At 43.1% G+C, this 25,976-nt stretch overlaps 1 protein-coding gene across 1 annotated transcript in view; it reads right to left on the bottom strand.

The window, feature by feature from the left end:
- The window catches only part of LOC121540493 (cadherin-2-like), an 82,768-nt gene that overhangs the window by 41,746 nt on the left and 15,046 nt on the right, over positions 1-25,976 (bottom strand). The window contains exon 2 of the mRNA XM_045207697.1: positions 19,436-19,574. Coding sequence (XP_045063632.1) covers positions 19,436-19,574 — 139 coding nt within the window. The remainder of the gene's footprint in view (positions 1-19,435; positions 19,575-25,976) is intronic.

The following is a 25,976-nucleotide window of genomic DNA, read 5'->3' as shown; positions in this document are numbered from 1 at the left end:
ACAGTGCACAGTGGACCAAACATGGACCTACAGACACAAGAGTAGCATTCTTTACACTCTCCCTCCTCCGCATCAATGATTCACACACAGATGTGGGCTGCTCTTATCACTCTACCTCCCACTCTCTGTCTCTCTGTCTGTGTGTGTGTGTGTGTGTGTGTGTGTGTGTGTGTGTGTGTGTGTGTGTGTGTGTGTGCAGCTAATGTAGAGTTACATTGCCTGCCAACTGAGTTGGAGGTAATGTTTGGCTGTTTGAGCTGACACAGACTCTATCTGCCTGAGTGCACGGTCTGTTCAGAACAGATAGGGCCATAACTGAGAGCGCCAAACACTACTAAACACTACACTACATGAGCAGTAATACACTGAGTAGACAGACATGGTTAATGGATGATGATATACTCATTCCAAAATCATGGGCATTAATAGGGAGTTGGTCCCCCCTTCGCTGCTATAACAGCCTCCACTCTCCTGGGAAGGCTTTCCACTAGATGTTGGAACATTGCTGCGGGGACTTGCTTCCATTCAGCCACAAGAGCGTTAGTGAGGTCGGGCACTGATGTTGGGCGATTAGGCCTGGCTTGCAGTCAGCGTTCCAATTCATCCCAAAGGTGTTCGATGGGGTTGAGATCTTCCACACCGATCTCGACAAATCATTTCTGTATGGACCTGAGCTCTTCAATAAGGCCAATGGTTTGTCTATGGAGATTGCATGGCTGTGTGCTCTATTTTATACACCTGTCATCAACAGGTGTGGCTGAAATAGCCAAATCCACAAATTTGAAGGGGTGTCATCTTTATTGGAAAAATATAAATACATATAAGCTACATAGTAATTTGACAGTAATGAACTGTCCATTGTTCAGCACAGCAATTGATAACACAGGAACATGTTTGAAAAAAAAAGCGGTTCTGAGCTTATGTCAATATTACAAAGGTAAGCTAACGGTTACAGAAATCAGTAATGCAGACAGGCTCTATATACCTTTATATCTATATGAGTGACTGTGTCAAACACGCCACCTCCTGTTGTTCTGTTAGGTACCTACTGACCAAAATATATGTTATAAAATATATTCATTTTTCAATGACATGTATTGTTAAAATTACGTTTTCAGGAAATGCAGGCAGGCACCACATTACTACAAAACAAAATAGCTCACTCAATCAAGCCTGATGGTGTTGTAAGTATAAAAGCAAAGCTTGCTTTCATATGATAAAAAAAAGCTTCAAAAGATAGTGGAAAGATGTAATGTCTTAGTGCGGGGTGGGAAGATTGCAAGGCATTACCTTGTATGTGGCACAAATCCCATTATTGTGGGAGCACCTCCTTTAAGAGTATGCATGAGGCTGTTTGAGAAGGTTTGAATCCTAAGCAACCTGCCAACACATTGTTGGAAGTAATAGACCAACATAGCTACTGTAGTAGGACAAAGCTGTGTGCTGGAAAATCTTGTTAGAGCATGGGTGAAGTACGCATTGTAGTGCTCATGTGAATTTCCTATTTTTTTCAACTTCAGACCAATGCCTACTTCTCACTTAAAACATATAGTTTTTGTTTTTAATTATATATGAAGTATTAAATTACTTTGAGACTGAGGGTTATTTGTGTAACTTCATTTGCCATTAAAGGGACATTTCAAAAATGTTCAACTTCAGAATCATCATCTCCAGCACCACCCCAACATCAACATACAGTTGAAGTCGGAAGTTTACATACACCTTAGCCAAATACATTTAAACTCAGTGTTTCACAATTCCTGACATTTAATCCTAGTAAAATGTCCCTGTCTTAGGTCAGTTAGAATCAACACTTTATTTTAAGAATGTGAAATGTCAGAATAACAGTAGAGATAATGATTTATTTCAGCTTTTTATTTCTTTCATCACATTCCCATTGGGTCAGAAGTTTACATTTACATTTACATTTTAGTCATTTAGCAGACGCTCTTATCCAGAGCGACTTACAGTTAGTGAATAAATACTTTTTTTTTTCTCCATACACTCAATTAGTATTTTGTATCATTGCCTTTAAATAGTTTAACTTGGGTCAAACGTTTCGGGTAGCCTTCCACAAGCTTCCCACAATAAGTTGGGTGGATTTTGGCCCATTCCTCCTGACAGAGCTAGTGTAACTGAGTCAGGTTTGTAGGCCTCCTTGCTCGCACACGCCTTTTCAGTTCTGCCCACAAATGTTCTGTAGGATTGAGGTCAGGGCTTTGTGATGGCCATTCCAATACCTTGACTTTGTTGTCCTTAAGCCATTTTGCCACAACTTTGGAAGTATGCTTGGGGTCATTGTCTATTTGGAAGACCCATTTGCGACCAAGCTTTAACTTCCTGACTGATGTCTTGAGTGTTGCTTCAATATATCCACATAATTTTCCTTCCTCATGATGCCATCTATTTTGTGAAGTGCACCAGTCCCTCCTACAGCAAAGCACCCCCACAGCATGATGCTGCCACCCCCGTGCTTCAGGGTTGGGATGGTGTTCTTCGGCTTGCAAGCACCCCATTTTTCCTCCAAACATAACGATGGTCATTATGGCCAAACAGTTCTATTTTTGTTTCATCAGACCAGAGGACATTTCTCCAAAAAGTACGATCTTTGTCCCCATGTGCAGTTGCAAATCGTAGTCTGGCTTTTTTATGGCAGTTTTGGAGCAGTGGCTTCTTCCTTGCTAAGCAGCCTTTCAGGTTATGTCGATATAGGACTTGTTTTACTGTAGATATAGATACCTTTGTTTCCTCCAGCATCTTCACAAGGTCCTTTGCTGTTGTTCTGGGATTGATTTGCACTTTCTCTAGGAGACAGAATGCGTCTCCTTCCTAAGCGGTATGACGGCTGCGTGGTCCCATGGTGTTTATACTTGCGTACTATGGTTTTAACAGATGAACGTGGTACCTTCAGGCGTTTGGACATTTCTCCCAATGATGAACCAGACTTGTGGAGGTCTACACATTTTTCTTTCTGAGGTCTTGGCTGCTTCCTTTTGATTTTCCCATGATGTCAAGCAAAGAGGCACTGAGTTTGAAGGTAGGCCTTGAAATACATCCACAGGTACACCTCCAATTGACTCAAATGATGTCAATTAACCTACCAGAAGCTTATAAAGCCATGACATCATTTTCTGGAATTTTCCAAGCTGTTTAAAGGCACAGTCAACTTAGTGTATGTAAACTTCTGACCCACTGGAATTGTGATGCAGTGAATTATAAGTGAAATAATATGTCTGTAAACAATTTTACTTGTGTCATGCACAAAGTAGATGTCCCAACCGACTTGCCAAAACTATAGTTTGTTAACAAGAAATTTGTGGAGTGGTTGAAAAACTAGTTTTAATGACTCCAACCTAAGTGTATGTAAACTTCTGACTGTATGTGAAAATGTAACGTTTCTATGTTTAGCAGTAAAAAACATAGAGGAAAATAAGTGTTTCTGTAGGTCTATAACCTCTCACAATAGCCGTAATATGAACTCCTGCAGAATTAAGCATGTCTTGCAGTAAAATGATACACCAAACGGAGGCAAAATTTTGACTCAGGAACTGGACTGGAGAAATATGATTTATTGAGAGAATGCGAATGCCCAGTTAGATACTGTCTGTAGAGGTGCTACCTTTATCATCATCATAAATGCTGGTAGGGTTTCAACCACATAAAATATGCATCCAAGCTTAACTGAAATCTTATCAGAAACACATAGGGTTGTTTTCACAGCTTTCTATTTCCTTACAACCGGTCAAACTGATGTCATCTGGAATTGTTGCACAGAAAATATTTCTGTTTTTTTATTATTTATTTTTTATTGCATTTTCTCCCCGGTCCCTAAACGTCTTTGCTCCACAAAATCAAATCACATTTTATTGACCACATGCGCCGAATACAACAGGTGCAGACATTACAGTGAAATGCTTACTTACAGCCCTTAACCAACAGTGCATTTCTTTTTAACAAAAAAAGTAAAATTAAAACAACAACAAAAAAAGTGTTGAGAAAAAAAGAGCAGAAGTAAAATAAAATAACAGTAGGGAGGCTATATATACAGGGGGGGGTACCGGTGCAGATTCAATGTGCGGGGTCACCGGCTAGTTGAGGTAGTTGAAGTAATATGTACATGTGGGTAGAGTTAAAGTGACTATGCATAAATAATTAACAGAGTAGCAGCAGCGTAAAAGGATGGGGTGGGGGGGCAGTGCAAATAGTCTGGGTAGCCATGATTAGCTGTTCAGGAGTCTTATGGCTTGGGGGTAGAAGCTGTTGAGAAGTCTTTTGGACCTAGACTTGGCACTCCGGTACCGCTTGCCGTGCGGTAGCAGAGAGAAAAGTCTATGACTAGGGTGGCTGGAGTCTTTGACAATTTTGAGGGCCTTCCTCTGACACCGCCTGGTATAGAGGTCCTGGATGGCAGGAAGCTTGGCCCCAGTGATGTAATGGGCCGTACGCACTACCCTCTGTAGTGCCTTGCGGTCGGAGGCCAAGCAGTTGCCATACCAGGCGGTGATGCAACCAGTCAGGATGCTCTCGATGGTGCAGCTGTATAATTTTTTGAGGATCTGAGGACCCATGCCAAATCTTTTCAGTCTCCTGAGGGGGAATAGGCTTTGTCGTGCCCTCTTCACGACTGTCTTGGTGTGTTTGGACCATGATAGTTCGTTGGTGATGTGGACACCAAGGAACTTGAAGCTCTCAACCTGTTCCACTACAGCCCCGTCGATGAGAATGGGGGCGTGCTCAGTTCTCTTTTTTTTCCTGTAGTCCACAATCATCTCCTTTGTCTTGGTCACGTTGAGGGAGAGGTTGTTGTCCTGGCACCACACGGCCAGGTCTCTGACCTCCTCCCTATAGGCTGTCTCATCGTTGTCGGTGATCAGGCCTACGAACCAGAAGTTCAAACTAGGGACATTTTGTTGGTCCCCACAAGGTCAAATGCTATTTCTAAAGGGTTTAGGGTTAGAATTTGGTTAAGGGTTAAGGTTAGGGTTAGGGTAAGAGTACGGTTTAGGGTTAGGGGTTAGGGAAAATAGGATTTTGACTGGGACTGAATTGTGTGTCCCCACAAGGTTAGCTGTACAATACTGTGTGTGTGTGTGTGTGTGTGTGTGTGTGTGTGTGTGTGTGTGTGTGTGTGTGTGTGTGTGTATAAGCGTGTTTGCATGTATTTGAAACATAATTATTTTTGTCTGGTCAAGCCTGGCACAGACACAAATAAACTCATACAAAAGTTATACTTAAATCCGTACTGCTTCTCTAACAAATTAGTAAGATTGTCTCACCCCATGTTCAAGAATAGCCTTTTTCCCTTTATTCAGATTACAACCTTTCACTTTCAGTTATTTGAAAAGGAAATCATCTCCCAAATATCACTATTTCTAAAACAAGCCATAGAAAGTCGGTTGCAATTTCAATTTAATCCTCCAGAAACGACAGAACAAATAATGCAACAAATACTGTGGTTGAACTCAAATCTACTATTTCATTAAAAAAACATTATTTTTTGACAAAATGTTTAAAAAAGGTATATCTTCGTAAATTATATCATAGGTAGGACTGGTGGAGTTATGTCGCACATGCAGCTAACAAAAACATATGGAAATATCTGCTCTACCCAAATTTACAACCAAATAATAAAGAAAAAATGGAAGAGGAAAGTGGAAGGGGGAAAAAGTAAGGAACTTGTCTGTCTGCATTAAAGACCAAAATTGGTTAAAGAAAACTGTGATGAATAAAAAAGTATACCAGTTTCATTTAAGGACCAAAGGATTGACAGCCGACCCATATAGATTGCAAAATAGTTGGGAAGAGATTTTTGTCGTACCGATTCCATGGCATAGTGTTTATGAACTGATACGCAAAACGACGCCGTTTTTTCTACCAAAGGCTGTGCTACTAAATAGTAAGTCTGGGGTGTCAATAATTTTGTCAATGCCATTTCTGTTTATTTTCTGATTTAAATGGATATATTAAGTTCTGAATCAAAAACAAAGGTTATGTAATATTAATAGTGAAATAAAGACTTGTGAAGACCAAATACTTTGGTCAATTTCAACTTATTAATAGGGAAAATTGTGAGTTACTTGAAAAAAGTGCAAGGGTGCCAATATTTTTGGCCACGACTGTAGATGATTGATGGGTTTGTATAACAGCTGTTCAATGTGTGTGTGTGTGTGTGTGTGTGTGTGGTTACAGTGACAGTTGGGGGTCAGTGGATGACAGAGCTTCCCCTCCCTCCCTCCATCCAAGCCTCCTTCCCTCCCTCTCCTCTTCTGTCACAATCACTAACCCTGCCCCAGTCACTATTCCCTGCCTCATAAACTCCATATTAACAAAACATGTCCATTTCAACTCCCACATACTATACCCTTCATGCTCCAAGAACTACCACTCAGAAACGACAGCAACCAGTTACAGTTGCAAAGCCATTTTCAAACCCCTTCATTAGCTTGTTATTAAAAATGACCCTTAGTAATTCAGCTCTGTCCCCAATCTCTGCCAAAAACACAGAATGCATCACAAATGGCACTTTATTCCCTATGTAGTGCACTATTTTGGGCCAGGGCCCTTAGGGCTCTGGTCAAAAGTAGTACACCATATAGGGAATAGGGTGCCATTTCGGACACAGACACCCACTCCTGCAGAGAGGAGCTGGCTGCTTAGCGCTGCTCTGGTAACCCCTGACAACCTCCAGACGGTGATGCCTTTCTCTCGCCTAGGGGGCGGGGCTGGGTATTGAGGGGGGAGGGGCCGTGGCTCCATTGTTCACTACCAGCTCCTCCATATTAAATCAATCGGCCACATCCTGAAAAGCCAATATGGTGCCCATAAACAGGCCCTAAGGGAACAGTGACCCATCACATAACACATATGCACACGCATAAACACTGTAATGACACACATAAGTGCACACACGTACACATGTACACACACACAAACACACACACACACACAACATTGTTATGAGCTACTGTAGATAGCTGTGTTGAGTTGTGTTGCATTGTGAATACAGTAAATAAGCACTATGATGTGCTAGGCTACACTGTAGATCCCATCCACCTGCAATTATCCACACCGCAGCATTAAGACTGAAGAGAATCCTGATGAATATATCCACCCAGTCACACACAGCAGGTACATTACAGTTATCAGAATAAAATAGCAGAGGAGATGAGATCCACTCAACAGCCAGCCTCCTTCAGTCCCTCTATCCACCAGTAATGGTAGGGCCATTATCACGGTTTAAAGCTTTTTACACATATACTGTAACATAATAACATCCATCTGTGTGTATGTGTGTGTGTGTGTGTGTGTGTGTGTGTGCGTGTGTGTGCGACGGGGCAGACGGACGGGCCCTGGACAAATTTAGTGCACTAAATAGGGAACAGGGTGTCATTTGGGATGCTACCTTACATTAACACATCAGTATAGATTAGTGGGTTTATTGAAGATTAGCCAGACAATAAAGAGGTGGATCAACGCATACAATTACTGTATATATAGAATCACTATGAATTATAGGATCTCTGTAGCTCATCAGTCATGTTGTTGTGACTGATGCAGCTATAACTGAACACATGAAGGATGTTTTTCAATATAGATCACTTCTGTACTTAACTAAGATGAACTATGTTTTGACACTCAAGGAAGGAGGCGGAGCGAGCAAATACAACCGCATACATACACCATATCATATACAAAACATATACAACGTTGAATAATGTTGCATAATGTTGCAAAACAGTAACTCGTGACATGAGAACCTGAGAGACAGGCTAGACTACACACAGGGGATGTCATGCTGTCATCGATAAATATGAATTAGTCCTGGTAAATAAAGGTTAAATAAATCTGGGACCTTGTCTGTGGAGAGGGAGGGAGAGGAAAAGACAGACGATTCTACACCTCATAATCTGTCGTTTTCCTGTATGCTGTTTAAACCTGTGATTTCTTCCAATTATCACCTTCTGTACTCTGAAAACACCCTACCGAGCACCACACACTACTATGCTTCACAAACAGACACACACACACACACGCGCACACACACACAACTGTGGTAATAAAGCATCTCTGCTGTGTTAATGAAGCTATTCACAGGTCTTCTATACAGCAGAACAGAGCTTATGCCTCCCAAACGGCACCCTATTCCCAAAATAGTACATTACTTTTAACCAGAGCCTATGCCTATGGCTCTGGTCAAAAGTAGTGTACTATATAGGAAATAGGGTGCCATTTGGGACGTAATGTAGGCCTTTATCCTATTAACAGGCCAGGCCAAGGCATTCAGCTATGTAACTCTGTTAGACACCACATGCTAACTAAGGCATGGTAGGTTTCACGCAGAGTTACCACACAAAGGCAATCTCAAAGCATGTATGTGTGTGTGTGTGTGTGTGTGTGTGGTGGAGTTTGATAGGGGGTAAGAGTAGGGGTAAGTGGTTTTGACAGACAGGAGACTGTACAGACAGACAGAGCTAATCAATATAGGACAGCTGTCATGTTACAGACCTGACCCTGATTCCAGGATGGACACACACACACACACACATAAACAGAGACATACCCCAAGAGACTTGCAGCTGTAATTGCTGCAAAAGGTGGCTCTACAAAGTATTGACTTTGGGGGGGTGAAAAGTTATGCACGCTCAAGTTTTCTGTTTCTTTGTCTTATTTCTTGTTTGTTTCACAATAAAAAATATATTTTGCATCTTCAAAGTGGTAGGCATGTTGTGTAAATCAAATGATACAAACCCCCCAAAAATCCATTTTAATTCCAGGTTTTAAGGCAACAACTTAGGAAAAATGCCAAGGGGGGTGAATACTTTCGCAAGCTACTGTAACCTGCCTAAATGACTACCGACCTGTAATACTCACGTCTGTAGCCATGAAGTGCTTTGAAAGGCTGGTCATGGCTCAAATCAACACCATTACCCCAGAAACCCTAGACCCACTCCAATTTGCATACCGCCACAACAGATCCACAGATGATGCAATCTCTATCGCACTCCACACTGCCCTTTCCCACCTGGACAAAAGGAACACCTACGTGAGAATGCTATTCATTGACTACAGCTCAGGGTTCAACACCATAGTGCCCTCAAAGCTCATCACTAAGCTAAGGACCCTGGGATTAAACACCTCCCTCTGGATCCTGAACTTCCTGACTCGCCACCCCCAGGATGTAAGAGTAGGGAACAACACATCTGCAATGCTGACCCTCAACACGTGGGCCACTCAGGGGTGCGTGCTCAGTCCCGTCATGTAGTCCCTGTTCACCAATGACTGCATGGCAAAGCACGACTCCAACACCATCATTAAGTTTGCCGACAACACAACTGTGGTAGGCCTGATCACTGACAACGATGAGACAGGTCCAAATTGCTTCTTAACAGCTTCTACCCCCAAGCCATAAGACTCCTGAACAGCTAATCAAATGGCTACCCGGACTATTGGCATCGTCTCCACCCCCTGCTTTTTACGCTGCTGCTGCTACTCTCTGTCTATTCCCTCTCTCCGACCACATTCCCTAAATCTGATTAGCATGTTCCTGCATTAATTTGCTGTGAGAGCCTAGTGAGCGTGTCTGTGTGTGTGTGTGTTGGACCACACAAAATGGCCACAGCGGGAGCAGTAATGAGGTCGTGACATGGTTGTGTGTGTGTATGTTCATGTGTGTGTCTTCAGGAATGTGATGATGTGGATGGAGGTGTAATAGTCTGTGACAGGCCTAAACGCCACTGACATGCCCAACTGATTACATTTCCTCTCCATTAACTAAAGACACAGCCTGCCTCCCAAATGGCACCATATTCCCTATTTGGTTCACTACTTTGTAACGAGAGAGAGAGAGAGAGAGAGAGAGAGAGAGAGAGAGAGAGAGAGAGAGAGAGAGAGAGAGAGAGAGAGAGAGAGAGAGAGAGAGAGAGAGAGAGAGAGAGAGAGAGAGAGAGAGAGAGAGAGAGAGAGAGAGAGAGAGAGAGAGAGAGAGAGAGAGACTCGCAGTCCCATTCGGCGCTCTCTGTTTACCAGCTAGGGAGGAGAACAGACACCACACATGCCCACCACACAGTAAATCACATTACTGAAAAGCATCCTGCGAGGATTACCTACCCACCAAAACAGCTGCATCTGCACTTGACAATAATAAAGGGATAATATCTGTTTTTATCTGTCAGTAATAGTACGACTACATATCTGTCCTTATCAGTCAAATCGTTCTGCCAAATACACTACAACACTACAATGTGTGACCGACCGCATTGATTTGGTCTTATGTAGCAACATTTTAAATGTTTTTTTTTTTTTTTTACATTGGATAAAAGTGGAGACTCAGAGCTAGAAAATTGTATATCATACACTGCAGTTGAGGAACAATGGGAAAGTATTTCTGCTTTGAAAGTTGATAAACTTGTAACCCACTTTTGAGAAAATTGCCCTTTGTTTTGGTACCTACTGGAGAGCTCTTCTTTGTCTACACCCATTCAGCATCGTTCACACCCTTTTAAGCCTTAGCCCCACCCATCTCTTTAAGGATTCACATGTGAGGCCATGTGCTAGTTTAGTTTAGTGAAGAACCTAAGATTTTCAGACTAAATGTGGTAAAAGTAGTAGCCTACAATAAGGAAAACTCCAGGTAAAAATAAACTTATCTAGTCCTTGGACTATATCCTGATCTGATTTTGGTGCAGGTCATGTTGTTCTTCACATTACCGTCTCTGGTAAACAGACAATATATCAAATATAATCTAAGTGTATTTGCCACATGCACAGGATACAGAATGTGTAAACGGTAAAGAAAGTGTCCATATAAAAATATTTATAATTATTAGATGATGCTTACCCGACACTCTTGTCTAAATTGATGGGTCATATGAAGGAAATGCTATAACCACCCCCCAGCCACATCTAGCTAAGTGGATGGGTCACTATTGTCTAGACATGTACACATGTTCATGAAATATAATAGATGGCTGTAATCATCCCCACACACACCTGGCTAACTTGATGGGTCATGTAATCATTTGGCGAAGTGGAGTATTTTGTTAAGACATGTAGCCAGCTAGCTAAACAATGAACCGGCATAATCCCAACTCATACTACTACCAATACAAACAATCTGCAGGTAGCTAAAGAGCTAACCAACTAGGTTCAATATTAGCTAGCTAACATTAGGCTATAACTAGCAATGCAAATGGTTTCTGATTCGAATAATATTTCTACACAGATCATACACGTAATGTTAACTAGCGAGCCAGCAAGCTAATGTTTGCTAGCTAGCTAACAGTACGCTTTAACTTGCAATGAAAACGACTTTCTGACATTACAAATGTATAATATCTGAAAATGTAGCTAGACTCTTACCCGTATACATGGATGAACAATTTACAGCAGACTGGAACTATTTAACTCTGTTTTGTTTGTAGCTACATCTTGTTTGGCCAGCGTTGTGTCAAGTCACTCCGGTTCACACTGAAAATGTAATCGAATACATAGAGAAAAGAGCAATGTTCGCTCACTGTTTTCCTGCACTTTTGGAAAACAGTGAGTGGAAATTCCCTCATATTCTTTCTCTCTCTCTCTCCCTCTCAAACACACAACCTTCAGAGGGTCCGTCACTCACATTAGGAGTTTAAATAAGGATAAGGACAGATACTCAGAGGCTTAACAAGTGGACAGACAGACAGACGGATGGACGGACAGACGGACGGACGAACGAACAGACCCATTCAACAATAGCTGCACTGTGTATCTGATAGTAGTACCACACGGAGGAGAGGCTTTCAAAACACTGATATCAACTGATGATTAACACACACCAGTGCTCGCAAAGGCACACACTCAACACACAAACAGACGCACATACACACGTATGCATGCACCCACACAAACATTCATGATCCTCTAGGACGCAGGTGAGAAATTCAACATCCCTCCTCTATCTATCCAAAAAAGGAGGTAAGGAGGATGGGAGGAAAAAACAGGAAGAGAGAAAGACAGAGGACTATGAACATGAAAACGAAGACGCAGAAACAGAAACAGACAAACACACAGACACAGAAACATGCAGGGTCATCATAGTGCACCAACGAGCCAAACTCCTGATCCTCACTCCCCCTGACTGGCATTCCTTAGATACTTGTAGAGGTCTGCATGGCATGGCTGGTTTTTCTCAGTAAGTCGGACACACACACAGACATCTAATCAGAACCAGACCCAGTCAAAAGGCTAAACCCCTCTTACACACGCACACACGTTCACACACGCACGCACACACAAACACACACACACACAGCCTCTCTGCCTGGTTGTTGTGCACGGTACTTTGAGTAGAGTTCATGGTGAACGGTGAACTGTATCTGGCTCTGCGCTGTGGTAGCTCTGCGGTCACTAAATGTCTCCTGCACTCAGATCAACTCTCACTGACCGTGAAAAGACCACTGTGACCTCCCTGTCACTCGAGTGCAGTCCAACCACTGACAAACCAACTGCTGTGATTATACCTCAAAACAGAAACCGCCCAGGGCAGGGAAAGAGCACGGAGCAGTCTCAGAGGAAAACATATAAAGAGGAGAAAGTATATGACGGGATGGAGAAGAAAATCAAGGGTTTTAGGTTGACGGCTGTTGATCTACTAGGAAGCAGTCTCAAAGGAGAGAGGGGAAAATATGGAGGGATAGAGGGGAGAAAAGAAGGAGGTGTTTTGGTTGATCGCTGATGGTCGAGTCCACTAATCAGACATGTGGAGTGATTGTGTTTGACAGTAGCCCCTCCCTCCTCTGTTAGCTAGTTCCCCTGAAGACCTGCGCTAGCACTTCCTTATACACACGCTAACAGGCTAACACGTGTCACACACTATACCTCAGATACATACAACTCCATTCTCTCACAGAGAGAGAGAGGGGGTGGAGGGACATAGGGGAGGTAAGAGAGATAAAGTTAAATAGAGAGGGGGTAGAGACAGAGAGAGAGACAGAGAGAGAGAGAGAGAGAGAGAGAGAGAGAGAGAGAGAGAGAGAGAGAGAGAGAGAGAGAGAGAGAGAGAGAGAGAGAGAGAGAGAGAAAAGGAGTAGACAGAAACAGAAACAGAGAGATTAGAGAGGAAGAGAGAGAGAGAATAAAAAGAGATAGAGCTCTCTGTCTCCAGTCCCAAAATATGCAGCAGACAGAGCACTGGCGTAGCACACACCCCAGCAGCCCACGCAAGGCGGGTGGACCCCCCCAAGCTTTGGGTTCCCCCTGGAAGTCGTGCCCCCCAAATAGCATATGAACACGTCATAAGCCATAAAAAAATCTATAATTTTGCTTTAAACTGCAAAATGTATGGACCCTGCGGGGGGGCCCCACGAAACTGTGCTACGCCACTGAGACAGAGACAGTGACGTATGGGGTTGAGTGTAACTGGGACAATCTCCCACACAGAGAAAAGAGGGAGAGCAGAGAGAGAGGAAATAGAGAACAGAGAGAAGGGAGATAGTGAGGTCAAGCATGAATAAAATCGGTGTCTTCTGCTTCCCAACAGGCAGTGCAGTTGTGTGTGGAATTTACATGTGTGTGTGAATGAATTGACATGATGCCACTGCACAACACACTGCCTAGTGACCACTAGCTGACCGTGATACAATCCCTCTCTCTCACTCTTTCTCTCTCTTTGTCTCTCTATCTATCTCTCTCTCTCTCTCTCTTTCGCTCTCTCTCTCTCTCACACACACTCCTCCATTACCGGGAAGGATGAGCAGGGTTCGAGTCAGCCTACCACCACTCCACACCCCTAGTCTCTGTCACCAGGGTGACCATAAATACACAAACACAATGACAATCATGATCACATATCAAACATTCATCTCCACAATGACTCCAAAAACAGCCCCAAAACTCCCTATTTCTAAAGAGTGTTGTGGTCAAATGATTCTGCTTCCCCATACAGAGAAAGGTTCAGAGAAAGTCAGCATTGACCAGAGAGTGACCACTGGCTGACCACCATGCCCAAACAAACACGCTGAACCAACAGGAGAGCCAATCCTCCAATTCAGGCCCCATAACCTATACAGACAGCTCAATCAGCTAATGGTTAGGTCAGGCTGAGAACGAGAGTCCAGCCTATGAGGCAGCAGTGATCATCATGGGTCAGCAAACTAGAGATATAACCTATTCACCAGCCAGGAATGCCAGATCACCACTAGAAGCAACAACCACAGAGAATCACAGGAAGACGTGGATACAAAGACCGTAGGATGTGGCCCATATATGGAGCACCTATGAACTTTCCTCCACCCCCATCCCTGATGCACATCCCTCTCTTTCCATCCTTTTAGTGTTATCTCTCCTAACTCCTCTTTCTCCCTTACCTAACCTCTACTACACCCTAGCTCCTCTCTCCACCCCAATACCTTTTTATCCATCTATCCCGCCCTCCATCCCCCTCCTTCTGATTTTAATTATGGCTCCTCTCCATCCCGTCATTAATAATTGACTCTCTTCCTCCTGCTCCAATTAAATAATTAACTAAGCCTCCAGCCGTCTGTACCCCAGGGCAGTCTGTCTATGGCCCTCTATTTGTCTGTCTGTCTCTGTCACTCTCTCTCTATATTTGTCTGTCTCTCTCAGTCTCTCTCTCTTTGTGTCTGTGTGTGTGTGTGTGTGTGTGTGTGTGTGTGTGTGTGTGTGTGTGTGTGTGTGTGTGTGTGTGTGTGTGTGTGTGTGTGTGTGTGTGCGTGCGTCTGTCACTCTGTCTGTTCCTCTGTCTATGTTTGTCTCTCTCTGTCCCTGTCCGTATGATGAAGGCCTTCCTGTATGTGACTCTGTCTGTCCTGCTGTCTGTTTGTCTGTTTGTCTCTGTCTCACACTGTAAACCCCAAGGCATTAACACAAATACTTCTAGTAAGTTGAACTCAAAGTCAATGAAAAGTTAAACAAATGTAAATGTTTATGTGGTACTGACTGAAAAAGAAATGAGAAGTCACATCAACTACATTTTTTAAAGTTACGATAAAAAATACATTTTTCTTCCCAGCATGCTCTACTGAAGGTTGATCTTTTGGGGAATAGTTTTTCATATTTGTGTTTTTGCATGTACATTGAGTGATTGAGTGATTAATGCTACACAAAGATGAATAACATACATTTTTCTAAACTAATCCAATCATTTAGTTTGCTTTTTTGCACCCATTAGTGAAATGGTTGTTCCAGTTTAAATGGCTTAGTTAGTCTCCTCTCACTGTTTCTAGCCCTTGCAATCATTATGAATGCAGGTTGCAGTTGAATAAACATTTAAACTGTTGGCTATCTTACTATCTTAGCTCTGGCTGGATTCCAATAGCAATTACACATCACTTTGCAAGCCAGCATAATGTGACTTGCAGGTAGGGTTGCAAAAGTCTGATACATTTCCCAGGTTTTCCTAGAAATACCGGTTTGAAGATTCATGGAAATCCTTCAACCAGGATTTTTTATTAAAATCTTGGAGTTTTGTAGAAGTTACTAGACTTCTGCAGTCTACATGCAGGACTGACGTGGCAGGTAAACCACCAGTTTCAAGGCTCAAAATAAGGCCATATTAGATATGTATTGTCATAAAGACTTCACCCACAATAATAACATTCACCTAGAAACTCACTTGACAGGACTGAAAATAACCTAATTCAACAACCATGTCTCTGTCACAAACAAATACAGTCATGGGTGGCAACTCTACAATTCACACGAAAAGGCAAGGCACACTGGGAAATTATATTGGAGGCTTGGCTTATTGGGGGCGTCACAGTGACTCAATGACTATCGGTTTGAGTAATGACTACAAAATCACTTTAAGTAACGGTACTCATATATAGTTTTGAGTAATGACAGCACATTGGGGTTTACAGTGCACTGTGTGTTGTTCCTTCCGTCATGTTCTCCTGTTTTTAAACATGCTACAATATAATGTATGTAACACACACATGCACTTACACCTACACTCAATACACACACTCAGCCAGAGGCATGGTCAAACACTCTTCTGCCATGTTATCCTGTCTCTCAGTCTGTTGAGGTGAGTGTTGTCCTGTTCTGGTACACTGGGTGCATCCAGAACCACACACACACACCACCCCGTGACATAACTGTTGAAAGCCTTTTCCCTACTGAAACAGATACCGGGTGCCTCCACCCTCTCCTCTCTATGTAAACTCCCTGTGATTGGTTGACACAGTTTCTCCATCACTAAACCAAGTGTTGGGCTGTGCCACTAATGACACTCTTTTGACCAGAGCCCCTTTTTTTGACCAGAGAGCCATTTTGGGACCAGCCTGTTAATATTCACACATAACAATATCAAAGGGTTTCCATGACTTGCTGCAAGAGAAAATAACGAGGCAGGAAACAGGAAGAATTTATCTCCAGGCTGTGCCATCTGTCTCATGGTTATGTCCCAAATGGCACCCTATTCCTTACATAGTGCACTACTTTTGACCAGAGCCCTATGGGCCCCATGTACAGAGTAGGGTGCCATTTGGGATACAGTCAGGGCCTCTGAGAGAAAGAGAACCATGGTCGTACTAGATTGATGCTGCTAACAATGGTGGTTTCAATCAAAACACCAATTCGGACTTTGGCCTTTCAAACTAAAACCAAACTAATAAGGTGTCCTCCTGGTGTGTGTGTGTTCATGTGTGTGTGTGTATATACACAACCTAATGGCTAATCTCCTGATACAAAGAACAGACTAAATGAATCAGCAGGACAATCAAAAGGTTATTTAGCACAGGTGACGTCGTAAAACACACACACGTCTCTCTCGCTTTCCTTCCCCTCTCTCTCTCTCCCTCCCTCTCTGTGTTTTACCATGGCACCCTGTCAGAACACTCGCTTAAAGAAGTCGGATCACAAGTCACAGTTTCACAGGAGCCAATGAAAAGTAAATAAAATAAATAGCCAACAGACTAGAGACTACAACAGGACAGGTAGCACAATAAACTCTGAATTAACCATCCTGAACACACACAGACTCACAACTAGGTCTGCCTCTGTATGCCTCTGGCACTAGTATCAACAACACACACACACACACACACATATAATAGTGAGACCCTGGGCGGGTCACCCTGTCTGTACACACACAAAGGTCATTGATCAGAGGATGGATACAGGCTGACAAGATCAATATAATTTATCACACAGTGTTTCATTTGTGTGTGGAGTGTGCGTGTGCGAGTGAGCGTGTGGGGGAGCACCCACTGTCTGTGTGACGAGGCAGATGGTTTCAGCCCCTTCCACCCTCCTGCCCCGAACCCTCACGTCTACCCCCTAATACTCACCTAATCCTCCACCTCCCTAAGTGATCGTAATGAAAAACTCCTCCATATTGTTGCATAGTGCAGAGTGAATACTCCACCCACTGACTGCAACACTTACCAACGGGATATTAAAAACGGTAATATCTTATGTTTCACGAGTCGTGGCTGAACGACGACATGGAAAATATACAGTTGGCTGGGTTTTCCGTGGATCGGCAAGACAGAACAGCTGCCTCCGGTAAGACAAGGTGTGGCGATCTGTGTCTATTTGTAAACAACAGTTGGTGCGCGAAATCTAATATTAAGGAAGTCTTGAGGTTTTGCTCGCCTGAGGTAGAGTATCTCATGATAAGCTGTAGACCACACTATTTACCAAGAGAGTTTTCATCTATATTTTTCGTAGCTGTCTATTTACCACCACAAAACGATGCTGGCACTAAGACCGCACTCAATGAGCTGTACAAGGCCCTAAGCCAACAAGAAAATACTCATCCAGAGGCGGCTCTCCTAGTGGATGTGGAGCTTAATGCAGGGAAACTTACATCCGTTTTACCTAATTTCTACAAGCATGTTACATCTGCAACCAGAAGAAGAAGAAAAAACTTTACTCCACACGCTGAGACGCATACACAGCTCTCCATCGCCCTTCATTTGGCATATCTGACCATAATTCTATCCTCCTGATTCCTACTTACAAACAAAAACTAAAGCAGGAAGTACCAGTGGCTCGCTCAAGCTAAGGACCCTGGGACTAAACACCTCCCTCTGCAACTGGATCCTGGACTTCCTGACGGGCCGCCCCCAGGTGGTAAGGGTAGGCAACAACACATCTGCCATGCTGATCCTCAACACGGGGGCCCCTCAGGGGTGCGTGCTCAGTCCCCTCCTGTACTCCCTGTTCACTCATGACTGTGTGGCCAAGCACGACTCCAACACCATCATTAAGTTTGCCGACGACACAACGGTGGTAGGCCTGATCACCGACAACGATGAGACAGCCTATAGGTAGGAGGTCAGAGACCTGGCAGTGTGGTGCCAGGATAACAACCTCTCCCTCAACGTGATCAAGACATAGGAGATGATCGTGGACTACAGGAAAAGGAGAGCCGAGCACGCCCCCATTCTCATCGACGGGGCTGTAGTGGAGGAGGTTGAGAGCTTCAAGTTCCTTGGTGTCCATATAACCAACAAACTATCATGGTCCAAACACACGAATACAGTTGTGAAGAGGGCACAACAATGCCTATTCCCCCTCAGGAGACTGAAAATATTTGGCATGGGTCCTCAGATCCTCAAAAAGTTATACAGCTGCACCATCGAGAGCATCCTGACTGGTTGCATCACTGCCTGGTATGACAACTGCTCGGCCTCCGACCGCAAGGCGCTACAGAGTGTAATGCATACGGCCCAGTACATAACTGGGGCCAAGCTTCCTGCCATCCAGGACCTCTATACCAGGCGTTGTCAGAGGAAGGCCCTAAAAATTGCCAAAGACTACAGCCACCCTAGTCATAGACTGTTCTCTCAGCTACCGCACGGCAAGCGGTACCGGAGTGCCAAGTCTAGGTCCAAAAGGATTCTTAACAGCTTCTACCCCCAAGCCATAAGACTGCTGAACAGCTAATCAAATGGTTACCTGGACTATTTGCATTGACCCCCCCCTTTTTTACGCTGCTGCTACTCACTGTTTATTATCTATGCAGTCACTTTACCCCTACCTACATGCACATATTACCTCAATTACCTTGACTAACCTGTACCCCCGCACATTGATTCGGTACCGGTACCCCCTGTATATAGCATCGTTATTGTTATTTTATTGTTGCTCTTTTATTTTTTTTTGCTTTAGTTAATTATTCTTAAAACTGCGTTGTTGGTTAAGGGCTTGTAAGTACGCATTCCACAGTAAGGTCTACACCTGTGCATGTGACAAATAAAATTTGATTTGATTTGATTACCCAACCCTCAGTCCTGGCCCGCAGCTAAAAACATTACCACTCAAATATCACCCAAACATAATATGAAGCTACTCCCAAAACATTTAATGTTAGGTTACTCCCAAAAAATATCCCCTCCCAGAGTTTTATGTAGTGGTTGAATCGCCAGACCCTGTGGTGAAGTAGGGCGTGTGTCTGTGTGTCTGTGTCTGTGTGTGAGTGTGTGTGTACCAGTGAGGAGTGCTTGTCCCTCTCTCAGCTCCTCGTCCACGGCAACACTGTACTCCTCCTGGGAGAAGCCTCGTGTGCACTGCAACGTCCCCTGCCTCCGTGGCAATGACCCCACGGCCCCTCCACCCTGCACAGCAACCTGGAGAACAGAGAGGAAGAACAGAAGGGTGTGGGAAAAGAATATCAATATAGTCCTGGATAGGTTACACATACTTAAATATGTATGCACTCACTGCACTCTAAACTGCTTTGGAAAAAGTGTCTACTGAGTAGCTTATATTAAAAGACTTCATAACGATGTAATAACCACAAATAAATATCATAATAGGCAAGAGAAGTGACATAATAACCACCATCAAATGCAATATATTATATAGACTGCATAAAAGAGACATCATATTCTAATGTTTAATGTATAACATAACAACATATAGGCCTACAACTGTGTCAAATAAGAGCAACAATAATTGCATATTAGGAGGGGCCTAGCCCAGCGGCACAGACAGACAGACAACTAATATCAAGCCTGTAGGCTACCTATCTATGACCCCCGCCCTACCCCCCTCACAGAACGGCACAATGGCATATGTTGCTGTTAAGAGTCTACTCAGGCTGGTGATTGGAGTAATGAGTGTAAGGGTAAGCGGGTAGCATGATTAGTCTGAGAGAGACCCCCTGTCAGCATCCCAAATGGCACTTTATTAGTGCACTACCAATGGGCTCTGGTCAAAACGGGTGCACTACATAGGGAATAGGGTTTCATTTGGGAGGCAGACCCTATACAGCACTTCAGAAACACACCCTCCCTCTTCTCCACCATCGTTGTGATCACAGATCTGACATGGCTATACAAGTGAAAGCTATGTATTGGAACCCCTTGCTTGCTTTTACCTACCAGATTGTTTTCAGATCAGTGATTCCTTCAGGGAAGATATGGAGAAATAGGGTATTTCAGAAGTATTGAAACTTCAGTGTGAGAGCAGAGCACTACATGGGGAAACGGAGCCGTGACCAAACCAGACCAACACACATCATAGATCGGGGTGTGTGTGTGTGTGTCAGAAATCTGTAACCCTTGACCTTTCCATGATGTGACCAAACTCATTCATCTCATGCCTATTCTATTCAATTCTAATCAAAACCAATTCAATTCTAATCTGCCAACTCTGCAAATCACTCTCATCTGACTCTATTACTTTCTAACATAAAACATCTCGACATGTTTCAAACACTGATACTCTTCTAAATGAAGACATTAACAGAATGAAGATGCAAAACCAAATGGGTTGGGTAGTAGGGCTGACCCCATTTAGTCGACTGGTCGATTGTTTTGTCTTTAGGCTGTTGGTCGACTGAGATTTCTTTAGGATGTTAAAGGTTCTAGATAGAATCCTTTGCCTCACAAAGAACCCTTGTCTTCCAAAAAGGGTTATTCGGATCAAAACAGTTCTTGGTAGAACCCTATCCCTCCGCAAAGAACACCTTTGGAACCCTTTTTTCTAAGAGTGTATAAAGGTTCTTTATATAATCTCTATGGAGAATGGTTCTATAAATAACCTTTCTCAATCACAAAGGTTCTTTGTAGATCCCTTTGAAGAACCATATAGGTTTTTTATTTTGGTTAGCCATAATATATTGTTAAAGATCATGAACAGTCAAAATCATGTTTCTCATGAAATTTGATGATATTTGGATGAAACCAGATCAAAGTATGATGACCAAAGTACAAAAATGACTGTTGCTTCTACATTTTCTATTTTTATTTATACATGGTGGGTCACCATTGAGACCAGGGTCTCATTTGCAAGGGAGCCCTGTGAACATGAACATACAATAAATAATATAAATACAATAAATACAACAAGATTAATCAAAACAAACACAACTCTCACATATCACCTACCTCTAAACTGTCCAATGAAGACCAGCGAGTCTAATTTCAAGGTTGCCTGAAGGCTATTCCATGTTTCCCCAGGTCAGTGGAGACCCGTGGGACCTTCAGAACTAGCCAGTCCAGAGAGCGGGTATTAAAATAGCTGAATCTCCAGTTAATACGTGAGCTGAGGTAGTGGGGAAGTCTCTGAAGAACCGTTGTATATACAAAAAGTAACCAATGCTGGGCCCTTCTGGTAGTCAGAGACTTCCAGCCAACATAACTATAAAAACTGAAGTGATGTTAACAAAAATGGTCCCCAGTGATAAAACGCAGTGCTGAATGATTTTTAAGCAGAGGTTGCTGCATGCATGTAGATTTTATCACCATAATCATGTACTGGGAGAAGCGTTGCTTGAACAATCTTCCTTCTACTTTTCAAAGTGAGGCAGGATTTATTTCTATAAAAGAATCCAATCTTAACTCTCAACTTTTTTTCAATATTGCACATATTCTAAGACAAGTGTAGCTGCTGAAACAGTGCTTAGTCCAGTTCTAAAACCAGATTGGTTCTAATTAAGAATAGAAGGAGAAGTTTAAAAAGTTCTAAGTTGAGAGTTTGCCAGGGACTCTAAAACTTTGGCAAGGCAACATAGCTTGGCAATTGGACAGTAGTTATATAATTCAGAAGGATCTCTGCCTTTGTGTAGGGGGAGGACTTGTGCCGTTTTCCAGATCTTAAGGATAACCCCAGAAACAATTGTCAAGTTAAAAATATAGGTTAATGATTCTGCAATAAGTGGGGCAGACCGCTGCAGCAAAAAGGGATCAAGTGAGTCAGACTCAGTGGATCAATTTTACATCACTTAGTATATCATAGACATCAAATAGTTTAAATGAAAATGAGGAATGTGTATCTGGGAATGTATGGATCTCTGCGACCTGGCTCGAGGTGTATAAAGGACTCCCTCTGCTGGAATCAGAGTTTTCAGAAGCTATTTTATCAAATAGGTGGCCCGCTGAGGCAAAGTGGTTATTAAAAGCACCACAAATGTCCATCAATACTACGCAAGTATAAACACCATGGGACCACGCAGCCATCATACCGCTCAGGAAGGAGACGCGTTCTGTCTCCTTGAGATGAATGTACATTGGTGCGAAAAGTGAAAATCAATCCCAGAACAACAGCAAAGGACCTTGTGAAGATGCTGGAGGAAACAGGTACAAAAGTATCTATATCCACAGTAAAACGAGTCCTATATCGACATAACCTGAAAGGCCGCTCAGCAAGGAAGAAGTCACTGCTCCAAAACCGCCATGAAAAAGCCAGGCTACGGTTTGCAACTGCACATGGGGACAAAGATCGTTCTTTTTGGAGAAATGTCCTCTGGTCTGATGAAACAAAAATAGAACTGTTTGGCCATAATGACCATTGTTAAGTTTGGAGGAAAAAGGGGGTACGCTTGCAAGCCGAAGAACACCATCCCAACCGTGAAGCACGGGGGTGGCAGCATCATGCTGTGGGGGTGCTTTGCTGCAGGAGGGACTGGTGCACTTCACAAAATAGATGGCATCATGAGGAAGGAAAATGTTGTGGATATATTAAAGCAACATCTCAAGACATCAGTCAGGAAGTTAAAGCTTGGTCGCAAATGGGTCTTCCAAATGGACAATGACCCCAAGCATAATTCCAAAGTTGTGGCAAAATGGCTTAAGGACAACAAAGTCAAGGTATTGGAGTGGCCATCACAAAGCCGTGACCTCAATCCTATAGAAAATGTGTGGGCAGAACGGAAAAAGCGTGTGCGAGCAAGGAGGTCTACAAACCTGACTCAGTTACACCAGCTCTGTCAGGGGGAATGGGCCAAAATTCACCCAACTTATAGTGGGAAGCTTGTGGAAGGTTACCTGAAACGTTTGACAAAAGTTAAACAATTTAAAGGCAATGCTACCAAATACTAATTGAGTGTATGTAAACATCTGACCCATTGGGAATGTGATTAAATAAATAAAAGCTCAAATAAATCATTCTCTCTTCTATTATTCTGACATTTCACATTCTTAAAATAAAGTGGTGATCCTAACTGACCTAAGACAGGGAATTTTTACTAGGATTAAATGTCAGGAATTGTGAAAAACTGAGTTTAAATGTATTTGGCTAAGGTGTATGTAACTTCCGACTTCAACTGTAGATAGATAGCTACTCTACTGGTGCCAAAATGTGACTGTAAGGTGTCATGAAGTATAATTAAAAGTTTACAATATTAATCTATGGCAAAGACACGTATATGTTTCTCCTTTCATCCGTGGCTGGTGTTTGCTAAGTTAATGGCAAGCTAGGTCTTCAGCTAGCATGGAACAAAAGGGGGGGGGGGGAGTCGTTCAAAAATCTGACGCAGTTGTCATGTCAACACATCCGTCAGTGCCACATCACAAGAGACATGCCAAACGGGAGAATCAAAATAAAAGTTGGTTGGGTTGCTTTGTGTATCACCAAATTTTCTTGAGATGATTCTACTGCAACACTGCTCACTGCATCCAAGTTTCTTGACATTTCAAAGAGCAGTCAGTCAAAGTGAATTCATGAATATAAGCTTCCCGCCCACTCAGCCTGTCTTTTAAAACGTCTTGGTAGTTATCCGTGAGAGAAAAATGACTTTTTCTCACATTTTTAGTATTTCTATCCCCAAAAAATATGATGGTTGATATTTTAGTCACTCAAAAGGTTATTTTACATGGGAATCAGATTGACTGTTCGGGACCTTTAAAATTCCATAAGTGTTATTATTGTGTTAATTGACAAGTTGAATCAGAAAAAAAAGGTGTGTTAGCTCTGGAACAGCTGAGGGTTGCTGAGAAGAGAATTGAGAACCACTGATTTAGTCAATTGAGTCTTTCACAAAACAATGTCACTGGCCATAGTCGTCTATAACATAACATAACTAAATAGCATTAACATATCTAAAGACCATTCCTCTAAGCCGATTTGTGGAGCGGAAACAGGTGATTGTCCAGCGGTTACTTCAATGTCTGTAAATGGTTACAGTTGTTACATTGTTACCTCCATCCTTAGATCAGAACACGTGTATGTGACAAATAGAATTTGATTTGATTTTGAATACACATCCAATTTAGTGCACGGGCGCAACTTCAGCCTTATTACGTGTCTACAGTACACAATTATAACCGTATCGTCTCAAATAGACATATCGGCATCGCATAGGCTAGAAACGTCTACCTTTCTACACCCGTCCCACAACCCTGTATAGCCTAGGCTACAGATCAAGCCTACAGTTAACGACCACAATGAATCATGGGCGAATACAGAGCAGAGCATAAACTAAACGGTCGCTATGAGGCTATTTGGAATAGTTCCAATAACAACAACAATTCCCTTAATCGAGTAGGCTATTGCGCGTCAATTGTGTAGCTCGATTAGGCAATTCATTACATGCTGACGCAAAATAAATGTACACATACATGTTATTCAATCATTGCACCCTCACTGCTCGCGCGCGTCAACGAGCATCTGCGTGGCAAGACGCTTTAGTACCAAGTTAGCTAGCTGAATAAACTAAGTTAGTCTATTCCTGGAAAAGTCTATTCCTGGAAACATTGAACTACTGTAGATTACAGCAATTATAATTTCTAAAGTGGAAGTTGGAAGAGTTGTATTTGAGTGTTTCATTGAAAGGTTAGTGAGGGAGGCCTCGTTTCCCCAGATGTTTAGTTAATTTCATTCTGATCTCCTTTGCATTAGTGTAGCCTTTTCTGTAGCCTGTCAACTATGTGTCTGTCTATCCCTGTTCTCTCCACTCCGCACAGGCCATACAAACGCCTCTCACCGCGTGGCTGCTGACTCTCTAACCTGGTGGTCCCTGCACGCACGACCCACGTGGAGTTCCAGGCTCTCCGGCAGCCTCTGGAACTGCCATTCTGCGGCCAACAAGGCAGTGTTCATCTCAACCTATGCTACCCTCCAGTCCCTCGACTTATTGGCGCTGACGGAAACATGGATTACCACAGAAAACACTGCTACTCCTACTGCTTTCTCCTCGTCTGACCATGTGTTCTCACATACCCCGAGAGCATCTGGTCAGCGCGGCGTTGGCACAGGAATCCTTATCTCTCCCAAGTGAACATTCTCTCTTTCTCCCCTGACCCATCTGTCTATCTCCTCATTTGAATTCCATGCTGTCACAGTCACTAGCCCATTCAAGCTTAACATCCGTATCATTTATCGCCCTCCAGGTTCCCTTGGAGAGTTCATCAATGAGCTTGACGCCTTGATAAGTTCCTTTCCTGAGGATGGCTCACCCCTCACAGTTCTGGGTGACTTTAACCTCCCTACGTCTACCTTTGACTAATTTCTCTCTGCCTCCTTCTTTCCACTCCTCTCCTCTTTTGACCTCACCCTCTCACCGTCTCCCCCTACTCACAAGGCAGGTAATACGCTTTACCTCATCTTTACTAGATGCTGTTCTTCTACTAATTTCACTGCAAATCCCCTCCAAGTCTCCGACCACTACTTTGTATCCTTTTCTCTCTCGCTCTCCTCCAAAACTACTCACTCTGCCCCTACTCAGATGGTTATGCGCCGTCGCGACCTTCGCTCTCTCTCTCCCGCTACTCTCTCCTCTTCCATCCTATCATCTCTTCCCTCTGCTC

This window comes from Coregonus clupeaformis, chromosome 26 (assembly GCF_020615455.1).
Source record: "Coregonus clupeaformis isolate EN_2021a chromosome 26, ASM2061545v1, whole genome shotgun sequence".
Taxonomy (NCBI): domain Eukaryota; kingdom Metazoa; phylum Chordata; class Actinopteri; order Salmoniformes; family Salmonidae; genus Coregonus; species Coregonus clupeaformis.
Note: the sequence above shows the minus strand (reverse complement) of the source record. Positions and strands in the feature narration are given on the sequence as shown.